Genomic DNA, 13,403 nt, shown 5'->3' with positions numbered 1-13,403 from the left:
CCGTAACGTTATGCAAATCTGTGATTCCCAAGCCATAGTCTTATGCAAATCATGCCGTGTGGCGTAATTGTCTGCTGACCAATCAGTGGCTGTACTTTCAAAAAGCCAACGGCCACTTTCAACCATCTGTCGATGACCGTTACGACTAAAAAAACTTCGCTAGGTCTTACTTTCAGGGGGAGGTCTTATATTTCGCAATTCAGCAAAATCTGTGCTAGGTCTTATTTTCTGCGGATGTCTTATTTTCGGGGAAACACGGTATATAGATGTAGATTATAATCACAGTAAAATATTTTAAATAACGAAACCAATACAACAATGACATATTTGTCTATGTATGCCTGCAATATGTGGTCAATGACAATCAAAGACTCGGCATATTACCATTTTGTGACATCACTGTTTAAAGTAGGGTCGGCCAACGCGTAGACTGCGGTCGACCGCAAAAGTTTTGAAAGTAGCCCGCGAAGCTAAAGTTGAACAATTTGCTTTCACTTAAATTAATGTTTAAAAATCTTAATTCGATAAATTATTCTTACAATAATAGACTGTCTGTGCAACGTACCCATACTGTTTGTATTTATCCCGATGAACAATGCAAATGAATGTTAATGCACGCGCATATAAAAATCCTAAAATTGTTTGCCCATATTCATAGTCGCCCGCAGACTATATTTTACCGAAAAAGTAGCCCCTAAGGGATAAAAGTTTGGCAACACCTGGTTTAATTAAGGAATAATATCCTAACAAAGTTTTGACATGATATTCAACAGCTATGTAATTTTCCGGAATTTGTATTAACATTTTTCAGACAATACTATTTTTAAACTGATTCATATTTATTGCCTATTGTCTCAATAATTTTTTCTTTAAAATTCTGCAAATTTTCTCTGTAGAGGAATGACCTGAGCATCATGCAGGCCGTGGTAAATTTTTATTTAGGCCTATTTCTAGCGAAGTGACTCGCTGATTATGTTAATTAAACTTGTACAGTTCAATGTTATCTTGATAGAATGAGAAGAAACGATTCCGCAACTGCACTCTTCTGAAAGTAAGCAAGTTAGTTTCCAAAACATGGGATATACGCCTAGGCTTTCATCAATCCATTATAGAAATATAGTCTACTTATACAACGAGCAGAAATACACGCAAATATCATTAATAATGCTTGCATCTGGTCTTGATGCCAGCAACACTACCACTGCATTTTCTGGCGTATAAGACGACTTTTTAACATAGGAAAATCCTCTCAAAAGTCGGGGATCGTCTTATTATACGCCTGAAAGTACGGTAGTTGTTTGACCTGTACTTATAAAAATCACTTTTAATCAATATTTTCAAAACAAATTTGGAGAGAGGATTTGTCAGATAATAGAACAGTTTTTAATTCAGCTGTTATTCAGAGGTGATGCTATCTTGATTACCCAAACTGACGACAATTTTCCAACTCTGAGAGTGATATCTACTGTATTTCTGAAATTCAGCAGATATTGCTAGATAATGCGGTATTTTCGAAATTCCTACTTTTTACTGAAACAATACAGTGATACAGTGAACAAATACTGCTAGATGAAGAGACGTAGTNAAAGGTAATTATCTATATATATATTAGAAATATGAATTAGAAAGTTTAGAGATTTGGTTGTTTGTTTGCTATATACGCCTAGACCGTAAAACGAAATGCTACGAAACTCGGCAGTTACATTCTTATACCGCTGAATTAGATAATGTCGAACATCGCACCCGAAACTATTTATTGAATTTCTATAAATTAATTAATTTTTTCCATTCGATTTGCTGATTTACACATAGCGCCAATAGATTGTGAATAAACAAACAAAATGCTTTAATCAGCAATTAAATTTACTTAAATTAAAATCGCGAGAAAATCTTTTGAAATATAGTTAATAATAAAAAAAATTCCCAAAAGTACGAATTCGTCTTATTTAAATACAAACAAACTTTTTTAACCAGTAACAGAACTTTAACGCAACTTCTGAAAGCTTTGTTTTCTTCACGTTAGTAACACTTAAAGTCCAGCTTTCCATAAAAGTCTTTTCGGGATACATCTACTTTGGTTTATCGCTGATCTGGCACGTTGTCCTAACCAAATAAACGAAACTAATTCTAACGAACGATTATTTATTGTGACATCGTGACAATGACGGGCTGCAACTTCTTGTCACAATGTTATCAATTTCTTTAGTGGTGTCTTGCTCCCTATAGTTTTTCTTGTTAGCAATAGAGTTGTGTCGGTCATCTATCTAATTCCGTTCAGAGAAAATTTTGAACTAATGTAACATGACTTTCGGTTTGCCTAAAAAGTTCATATCTAGTTAATCTAGGTCTCTTGCTCCGAACCATATCTGGTGTCGACTTTCGTCTATCTAACACATTTCTCGAGTTTATGGACAGATAGACATACAGATAGACAATGGACATCAGTCCGAATTTATTGGTCTACAATTTTTTCAAATTGCAGCCGATAATTTTTCTATGAACGCGATATTTACGAGAACATTCTCTCTTTCGGGAGGGAGTCAACGACTACTTTTCGTCGAATTACTTCGACCTCCTTCCACAACAGACTCATTTTTATCGGACAAGTGATATGATGGCATTCAATAGAAAAATTGTATAATCCAATGTTACCGTCCAGCATAAAATACGTTTTAAGTGATTTTCGAGAGTGCTGAATTTAAATATATGATCCATTTTTCGCAAAATTTGATTGATTACCATTGGCAGATTACTATTTGATATTCAGCTGCGAGTGGTACAGTTTCTTAGAGTTTATATTAGGAAAAGGTATGATATCTTAAATTTTTTAACATATATTTTCAATTGGTGTCTACATGACCAATAAGATTGTGACATTTTGTACTGTCTGATTATGGCGATAAACGTGACAATGGTATAAATAACCAAAATAACCAGACTTTTTCTATAGTTTTCGTTTTAATATTCGTTATATTATAGTGTTTGATTTATATAACTACGAAGATTATCTTATTTAAGAGTTCTTTATTCTTCCACTGTACACAATTGAAAAGTTTTTTAAAATGTGTTAGATTGGTCACTCGGTGCGATAAACCTTTGTAAATATAAATGATATACAGTAATATAATATACATAGCAGGTAGGCTCGGCGTTGCTCGGGCAAAAGTAACGATAGCGAAGATTAAAATTATTAGGTTATAGTCAACCTTTCCCGTTTTCACAGAATGCAAGAATTGGATCCCCCTGTTTCCGGACTAATCACAGAATTTTTAGACGGGTCTAAAAATATGTTCGATTTCCCGCAAAAACGAAAAAAAAAACTGCATCTGTGTCTTGCACGTCGCTTTCTCTTAACAATTTCATTGTTACGTAACACTTCCGTTGTTAACACTTACATTGTTACTTAACACTTCCATCAACAATGAAAATGTTAAGGCTTAATCCTGTCTCTCTCCCCCGTGGGGAAAAATTTCGAAAAATCCTTTCTTATTATGCATTCTTGTGACGTACCCTAACTGTGTGTCAAATTTCAACTTTCAACTCCTAACCGTTTGGTCTCTGCGCTTATTATTATTATGTTGGGTTTAGTGGGTTATACTGGGTTCACACCGGTGGCTGTGCACTATGCCGGACCAGAGTCAAGGTATAGTAACCAAAAACAAAAATTAAATAAGTGTGTCAGTCCATATTGTTAGTAAATTCAAGAAATTCCTAACAGTGTGGCATGTATTCAATAGAGTGGCATTCTGTTGTGTTATGTATGTATTTTTATTCAATTGTAATGTTCCCAGGCTTTTGTGTAGTGTGTGTGGTATCACACCGCGCACAGGAGAGAACGACAAGTATAATAAGCACCCTGTCCATCCTCCACAGATGTCTTATTTCCTGGGCGAGTTCTGTGTACTTGCTAATTTTTTCAGTGCATGTGTTTTGTACATTGTGAGTGTTTGGAATGGCTATGTCTATAATGTATGTGATTTTATTGTGTTTGTCAATGAGTGTGATGTCTGGTCTGTTGTGGTAAATTGTTTTATCTGTGATTATGGCTCTGTCGTAATACATTTTGTGCGTGTTATTTTCCAATACTGTCTGTGGAATATACTTGTAGTATGGTTCGTGGATGTCTGCCAATTTGTGTTTCTTTGCAAGCTCTTGGTGTATTATATTTGCTACTTGATTGTGTCTATGTAAGTAATCTGTCTGTGCCAAGAGCTTGCAACCAGAAGTGATGTGTTGTATAGTTTCTGGCATGATGTGACATTTTCTGCATGTGTCATTTGTGAGTGTTGTATCTTTGAGTATGTGTTTTCTGTAGTTTTTAGTATTTATGACCTGATCCTGTATGGCAATCATGAATCCTTCCGTCTCCCCAAAGAGGCATCCCCGATCTAACCAGCTGTTTGACGCAGTTTTGTCAACAAAATCCTGGGCCAGGTCAAAAGGATGCCTGCCATGGAGTGCCTTTCGAGCCCACGATTGCTTAATGGTGTCTATGCTTTTTATATGTTGTGTCATGTCTGTATGATATGAGTGTAAGTTTAATGGTGCGTTATTTAAATCTGTTAGTGTTATTGCTTTATTTATTATTATTATTATCATTATCATTATCAACCCTTCTTGTTGTTATTTTTTGTTTGGGCAACACGGGCTCATCTGCTAGATACTTTGTAAATATTTATTGTCATATTTGTGGCAGTTGTATAATTTTAAAACAGAAGATACACAGTATATTAAATTTAAGTAAAAATAGTAAAAGTTATAATCGATTGTTAACTAAAAATTAAAAAAACAGATAATTCAAATGAAAGCCATTATAATTTCGATTTTATTGACTTTAAAAAATACTGTGCTTTTGAATTGTTTTTACTTAGCCATAATTAACAGTATTATAGTATACAATCGACTGTTGTCTAATATATTTTTAAAAAATATTTTGTACAGGGACAATGTTGTATCGACATCTGCTTACATGAGAAATACTGTTTATAAAATTTTCACTTTTTAGTTTATTACTCTTGCTCTAAAAGAAAAATAATCATGTATGTGTTCATTTCAAGTGAATGTATAGACCTTTTATTCGCGTTATATGTATTTTATCAATTTTCGAAGGGAGACATTTACACATGAATAAAAATGGAAGTTTATATTTCTTTGATTTCTGGATTCTACTAGAGAATGTAGCTTACTTTACACTGGAAACTGTTAAGTATCTCTTTTGAACGGCTGTTTTATTAAGTAATAATATGTTAAAATATATTCACAAAATAATAACATTCTGTAGATTTAATTGAAAGTACAATGCATGTACTGTAAATGTAGTTTTGCTTGCCTTTAAGATGCTCTTGCTTTTTTGTGAGGTTATGTATCAATATATTCAGCATTTAGCTGTTGTCTTTCTGATAATTACTTTTTCTTGCATTAAGCAATTAATTTATTTTCTTCCCTCAAATTTATACATTTACAAATTATCAAATTACCCAAACAAATTCAATGTCAGCTACTTTTACTTATAGTAACTCATAAATTATTTGTAAGAAAAATAATTTCTGTTATCTGATTTTAATTAATTTTACTTGTTACTGGTTTAAACGCTGTTTTATGTATTTTAAAATAATCACACTTTTTTATTTTAATAAACCATTATGGAATAAACATTGGTAAATTCGTGATAAAAATTAATTATTCTTTAATTATCGGAGATACATTTCGTAAATGGTAATGTTAACAATACTATATATTGCACCATTATCTCTAGATTACAGTGTTGCTTTTTATCGTTATAAATATAGTTATACAAATACAGATGATTATTTCGTGATATCGTGGGTAAGTACGTGATAATACATTGCTAACTTCGTAAGACTTTACTTTAGCCTATATATTGTTAATTGAATTAATTTTTATTGTAGTACATATAATGTTTTCTCTTACGCTTTTTATCTGAGAACGTACTGTACATACATGTACATGCGAACGTACGTACACAAAATAACTTTCATCTTTATCTGAATCGCAAGCACATCTTCCCCTTCTTCATGTGATATCAAACATATCGCGTGGTGCCGAACAAACATGAACCACATCGAATCTATTGTGCCCCGTGTTTTAAAATTTGCATTAAAATTATGACGGAACATTCTTTACATTCTATTTATTTTGTCGTACTTCGTTTTGTATCTAAAGAATAGTAGAGAAACACTGAATATGTTCAACTAACATTATCTCTAAGTTACCTATATTATTACTTTACTTCTCTAATCGACAATAATTAATTACTGAATAGATATTGTGTTCGATGTGTCTAGAATTTCACAACAAAAGCTGAGAATGTTATACAAATAGTTAGCTTAAGTAAATTTAAATTTACAATACAATAAAAAACAATACCGCAGTGTTTAAATGTACTAATGTTTATCGTATAGTTTTCCCTCTGAATTTCTTATAATAATTTGTATTATAATATGAATCTGTATTATATACTCCTTTATATGAAAATTAGACTCTTTTGTACAGGTAAAACAATAGAAATAATACGATGTATTGATTTAAGTGTTAATCATTTAATGAAAAATTTATTTTAAATAGCGTTATACGCAATATCTTCCTATTCATAGTAATATTTGGTTGTTTTATTTAGGACTTTCTTCTTCTTCAAGAAAAAGAAAATAATTCAGTCGAAATTGCAAATGAAAAGACGAAACTAAATGAATGTGGAATATGGATGAAAAATGTTACGGCTACATGGAATAATGTGAGTAAATTTTTCTATGAATTTTTAATCTTGCATGATACTAATATACCCGTTTATTTTACAATTACATAACTTATATTACTTACATTGAAATCATTATGCGACTTTTATTATACCGCCTCAGTTTAAATTATAGAAGTCGCGTAACTATATCTATATAAAATCGTTTGCTTATCCTTAAGCAGTACTTGCTGAATTGTACTGTATAGATGGGTCGTTAAATACTTTAAACCTAATACTAGCCAACACTTTCCTACTCATGCAACACTAACTGATAATATCAATAATTTTATAAGAAAGTATGGTAAAAATCTCTTAAGTGTATAATGGAAATCAAAAAGAGGAGATTTTTTTCGCAATTAGACACTTCATTTTGTTTAAAATCTTAATTTTAAATCACCAAATGGCCAATTGGATACACTACTTCAAAACTGGTAGCCGGTTTCGTAATTCACTCCTCACACAAGATCTTTTAAAGTTCTCGTATATACGTATATACGTATATAACACGTAAATAGGGGTCAATTTCTCTTAAAAATTCTTTATGATTTTTGTTTTGTATTTACTCATATATTTTCATACTTTCATTTCAAGTTTAAAATATAAAAGCGAAAATATTATTATATTTTTAGGATACGATTGCTTTTTTTACAGTCAAAATCATAAATTTTATTTTCAGTGTATATGACATGAAGTATTTATTGATATTAACAAACCTCATATAGTATGCTTTAAAGCATATAATATTGACATTTTCATTAAAAAGTTATAATTTATTAGAAATTTATGGTTTAATTTTATGTATCTTAATTATATATTTCTGTTAGAAAATTGGATTAACATTAAATGGGATTAAGTTATGTGTACAACCTGGAGAATTGTTAGCTGTTATTGGTTCAGTTGGATCAGGAAAGGTAATAATTTCACTTTTCAATCTTCGTATATACATGATATATATAGTCTATAATGTAGAAACTTTTATTGTACGTGTGCATTTTTCTCCCAAAAATCTCATTACTTTACTCTATGTAATTATACATAGTTATAATACAACTCAGTAAGATAGAAGTCGACCACATGATTTATTTACAAAAATTTTGCAAAAAATTATACGTAAATTATAATCACAGTAAAATATTTTAAATAACGAAACCAGTACGACAATGATATTTTTGCCTATGTATGCCTGCAATATTTGGTCAATGACAGTCAAAGACACGGCATATTACCATTTTGTGACATCACTGTTTAAAGTAGGGTCGGCCAACGCGTAGACTGCGGTCGACCGCAAAAGTTTTGAAAGTAGCCCGCGAAGCTAAAGTTGAACAATTTGCTTTCACTTAAATTAATGTTTAAAAATCTTAATTCGATAAATTATTCTTACAATAATAGACTGTCTGTGCAACGTACCCATACTGTTTGTATTTATCCCGATGAACAATGCAAATGAATGTTAATGCACGCGCATATAAAAATCCTAAAATTGTTTGCCCATATTCATAGTCGCCCGCAGACTATATTTTACCGAAAAAGTAGCCCCTAAGGGATAAAAGTTTGGCAACACCTGGTTTAATTAAGGAATAATATCCTAACAAAGTTTTGACATGATATTCAACAGCTATGTAATTTTCCGGAATTTGTATTAACATTTTTCAGACAATACTATTTTTAAACTGATTCATATTTATTGCCTATTGTCTCAATAATTTTTTCTTTAAAATTCTGCAAATTTTCTCTGTAGAGGAATGACCTGAGCATCATGCAGGCCGTGGTAAATTTTTATTTAGGCCTATTTCTAGCGAAGTGACTCGCTGATTACCTTAATTAAACTTGTACAGTTCAATGTTATCTTGATAGAATGAGAAGAAACGATTCCGCAACTGCACTCTTCTGAAAGTAAGCAAGTTAGTTTCCAAAACGTGGAATATATACGCCTAGGCTTTCATCAATCCATTATAGAAATATAGTCTACTTATACAACGAGCAGAAATACACGCAAATATCATTAATAATGCTTGCATCTGGTCTTGATGCCAGCAACACTACCACTGCATTTTCTGGCGTATAAGACGACTTTTTAACATAGGAAAATCCTCTCAAAAGTCGGGGATCGTCTTATTATACGCCTGAAAGTACGGTAGTTGTTTGACCTGTACTTATAAAAATCACTTTTAATCAATATTTTCAAAACAAATTTGGAGAGAGGATTTGTCAGATAATAGAACAGTTTTTAATTCAGCTGTTATTCAGAGGTGATGCTATCTTGATTACCCAAACTGACGACAATTTTCCAACTCTGAGAGTGATATCTACTGTATTTCTGAAATTCAGCAGATATTGCTAGATAATGCGGTATTTTCGAAATTCCTACTTTTTACTGAAACAATACAGTGATACAGTGAACAAATACTGCTAGATGAAGAGACGTAGTTCTATTAGATTCTTGTCCTAGATGAAATATATCACATGACTTTACTAATACAGTATAACTATATATTTAAAGAAAGTTTATTTTATTAAATAATATAGTTTACGATTGATGTTTAAGATCATTATTACTAAGTATTGTTTTCCTCTTTACTAATCTAAAGTTTTTTCTTTGTCAGACATCTTTATTGATGTCAATACTAGGAGAGATTCCTATTATTTCTGGAACAGTATCAGTGAAAGGAAAAATATCTTATTCTTCACAAGAAGCATGGATATTTAACGGAACAATTAGAGAAAATATTATATTTGGAGAAGAATATCAGGAAGAAAAATATAGAAAAGTTTTACACATAACGACCCTTGAGAAGGTAAAAACTTTATATACTTTACAATAAAAATTAGATTTTGAAGCAAGAATTTGTTGTAAATATCTGTTATTTTTTACGGTTATAAAAAACAAGGTCATTATTAGGATACAATTTGAAAAAAATTGGAGACCTGTAAATTCCCACTGTTGTCTGTCAGTCTGACCATTGTTCTATAACTTCAAAATGTACTTAGAGTTATAAAAGTCAAGACCATGTATAGAAGGCCTATATGCTGGAGGCTCCGATTCACTATAACCCAACGTCTAAGGTAAATCGAAATAAACGTTATTTCAATTAAAAATATTTTGTTGAAAGGAGTTTCATTGATGTCCAGCACAATTCTATCTCTAACAAAAAAGTATGGTGTATGGGGGCAAACAACTATTAATTTGGTGGTAGGCATGTATTTTAAACTAAATTAAAAATATGATTAAAAATTTCAGTCCAGGGTTGTGATTTTTATATAATGCTGTATATAATCTAATTTCAGTGTAGAAAAACATGTAAAACGAAAATTTGTATCAAATCGGTTTGTACAATCCTTCATTAGCAATCAAAAAATACTTGTAATGATCTGTTTACTTTGATTTTATTTCATTATCGCTTATCAGCACAAAGTAATTGTTATCCACTTCGTTCCGAAAGTAAACTCATAACTGAAAGGCAACAGGACAAGTCATTCATTGTGTTTACTTGTATTTATTCTCAGTAATCTGGCAGCTAGGAAATCTGGCACAATATATGGAAGAAATGGCCAGCTTAACAATAGTCTGCTGTATATCATGAGACATCCTCCCAACAACGATGTTGATAATTTGAATAGTTTAATTAGCGAAGCTTTTTCGAAAAATCCCTAGCTAAAAGTGTCAGGTCATATTCAATAGAAGGTTTCCGAGAAGGTCGGTTGTCTCATTGATAGTAAAGTCAACAAAATATTGGACACTGCATAAAACACTATTCTGACTAGATTACCTACCTCCATCTAGGTTGGTGTTGCTGCAAGGGCTAACACAACAAATACCAAAATTATCCAGAAAACAGTCCAAAATCACACACAGTCCAGTACTGGAAAACACGCGATTTTCGTTTTTCCAAAAGAAAACATTAATATCACTCAGGATGAAATAAGACTAACACTCAGTACAAGCATAAAAGTTAGTCAGTTAGGAATCTCAGTTAAAGCACTCAAGAATATTAGGAATAATGGAGTTTGCATTCAATTAATTAATTAATTAATTAATTTNCCACAGATGTCTTATTTCCTGGGCGAGTTCTGTGTACTTGCTAATTTTTTCAGTGCATGTGTTTTGTACATTGTGAGTGTTTGGAATGGCTATGTCTATAATGTATATGATTTTATTGTGTTTGTCAATGAGTGTGATGTCTGGTCTGTTGTGGTAAATTGTTTTATCTGAGATTATGGCTCTGTCGTAGTACATTTTCTGCGTGTTGTTTTCCAATACTGTCTGTGGAATATACTTGTAGTATGGTTCGTGAATGTCTACCAATTTGTGTTTCTATGCAAGCTCTTGGTGTATTATATTTGCTACTTGATTTTGTTTATGTAAATAATCTGTCTGTGCCAAGAGCTTGCACCCAGAAGTGATGTGTTGTATAGTTTCTGGCATAATGTGACATTTTCTGCATGTGTCATTTGTGAGTGTTGTATCTTTGAGTATGTGTTTTCTGTAGTTTTTAGTATTTATGATCTGACCCTGTATGGCAATCATGAATTCTTCCGTCTCCCCAAAAAGACCTCCTCGGTCTAACCAGCTGTTTGACGCAGTTTTGTCAACAAAATCCTGGGCCAGGTCAAAAGGATGCCTGCCATGGAGTGCCTTTCGAGCCCACGATTGCTTAATGGTGTCTATGCTTTTTATATGTTGTGTCATGTCTGTATGATATGAGTGTAAGTTTAATGGTGCGTTATTTAAATCTGTTAGTGTTATTGCTTTATTTATTATTATTATTATCATTATCATTATCAACCCTTCTTGTTGTTATTTTTTGTTTGGGCAACACGGGCTCATCTGCTAGATACTTTGTAAATATTTATTGTCATATTTGTGGCAGTTGTATAATTTTAAAACAGAAGATACACAGTATATTAAATTTAAGTAAAAATAGTAAAAGTTATAATCGATTGTTAACTAAAAATTAAAAAAACAGATAATTCAAATGAAAGCCATTATAATTTCGATTTTATTGACTTTAAAAAATACTGTGCTTTTGAATTGTTTTTACTTAGCCATAATTAACAGTATTATAGTATACAATCGACTGTTGTCTAATATATTTTTAAAAAATATTTTGTACAGGGACAATGTTGTATCGACATCTGCTTACATGAGAAATACTGTTTATAAAATTTTCACTTTTTAGTTTATTACTCTTGCTCTAAAAGAAAAATAATCATGTATGTGTTCATTTCAAGTGAATGTATAGACCTTTTATTCGCGTTATATGTATTTTATCAATTTTCGAAGGGAGACATTTACACATGAATAAAAATGGAAGTTTATATTTCTTTGATTTCTGGATTCTACTAGAGAATGTAGCTTACTTTACACTGGAAACTGTTAAGTATCTCTTTTGAACGGCTGTTTTATTAAGTAATAATATGTTAAAATATATTCACAAAATAATAACATTCTGTAGATTTAATTGAAAGTACAATGCATGTACTGTAAATGTAGTTTTGCTTGCCTTTAAGATGCTCTTGCTTTTTTGTGAGGTTATGTATCAATATATTCAGCATTTAGCTGTTGTCTTTCTGATAATTACTTTTTCTTGCATTAAGCAATTAATTTATTTTCTTCCCTCAAATTTATACATTTACAAATTATCAAATTACCCAAACAAATTCAATGTCAGCTACTTTTACTTATAGTAACTCATAAATTATTTGTAAGAAAAATAATTTCTGTTATCTGATTTTAATTAATTTTACTTGTTACTGGTTTAAACGCTGTTTTATGTATTTTAAAATAATCACACTTTTTTATTTTAATAAACCATTATGGAATAAACATTGGTAAATTCGTGATAAAAATTAATTATTCTTTAATTATCGGAGATACATTTCGTAAATGGTAATGTTAACAATACTATATATTGCACCATTATCTCTAGATTACAGTGTTGCTTTTTATCGTTATAAATATAGTTATACAAATACAGATGATTATTTCGTGATATCGTGGGTAAGTACGTGATAATACATTGCTAACTTCGTAAGACTTTACTTTAGCCTATATATTGTTAATTGAATTAATTTTTATTGTAGTACATATAATGTTTTCTCTTACGCTTTTTATCTGAGAACGTACTGTACATACATGTACATGCGAACGTACGTACACAAAATAACTTTCATCTTTATCTGAATCGCAAGCACATCTTCCCCTTCTTCATGTGATATCAAACATATCGCGTGGTGCCGAACAAACATGAACCACATCGAATCTATTGTGCCCCGTGTTTTAAAATTTGCATTAAAATTATGACGGAACATTCTTTACATTCTATTTATTTTGTCGTACTTCGTTTTGTATCTAAAGAATAGTAGAGAAACACTGAATATGTTCAACTAACATTATCTCTAAGTTACCTATATTATTACTTTACTTCTCTAATCGACAATAATTAATTACTGAATAGATATTGTGTTCGATGTGTCTAGAATTTCACAACAAAAGCTGAGAATGTTATACAAATAGTTAGCTTAAGTAAATTTAAATTTACAATACAATAAAAAACAATACCGCAGTGTTTAAATGTACTAATGTTTATCGTATAGTTTTCCCTCTGAATTTCTTATAATAATTTGTATTATAATATGAATCTGTATTATA

At 31.1% G+C, this 13,403-nt stretch overlaps 1 protein-coding gene across 1 annotated transcript in view; it reads left to right on the top strand.

The window, feature by feature from the left end:
* Positions 1 to 13,403, top strand: part of LOC111615362 (multidrug resistance-associated protein 4-like) — a 49,873-nt gene that overhangs the window by 24,957 nt on the left and 11,513 nt on the right. The window contains exons 9-11 of the mRNA XM_023356779.1: positions 6,638 to 6,751; positions 7,579 to 7,665; positions 9,358 to 9,549. Of these exons, the coding sequence (XP_023212547.1) occupies positions 6,638 to 6,751; positions 7,579 to 7,665; positions 9,358 to 9,549 (393 nt within the window). The remainder of the gene's footprint in view (positions 1 to 6,637; positions 6,752 to 7,578; positions 7,666 to 9,357; positions 9,550 to 13,403) is intronic.

This window comes from Centruroides sculpturatus, unplaced genomic scaffold (genome assembly GCF_000671375.1).
Source record: "Centruroides sculpturatus isolate CEXI.00-Female unplaced genomic scaffold, Cexi_2.0 scaffold1964, whole genome shotgun sequence".
In the NCBI taxonomy this organism is placed as follows: domain Eukaryota; kingdom Metazoa; phylum Arthropoda; class Arachnida; order Scorpiones; family Buthidae; genus Centruroides; species Centruroides sculpturatus.
Note: the sequence above shows the minus strand (reverse complement) of the source record. Positions and strands in the feature narration are given on the sequence as shown.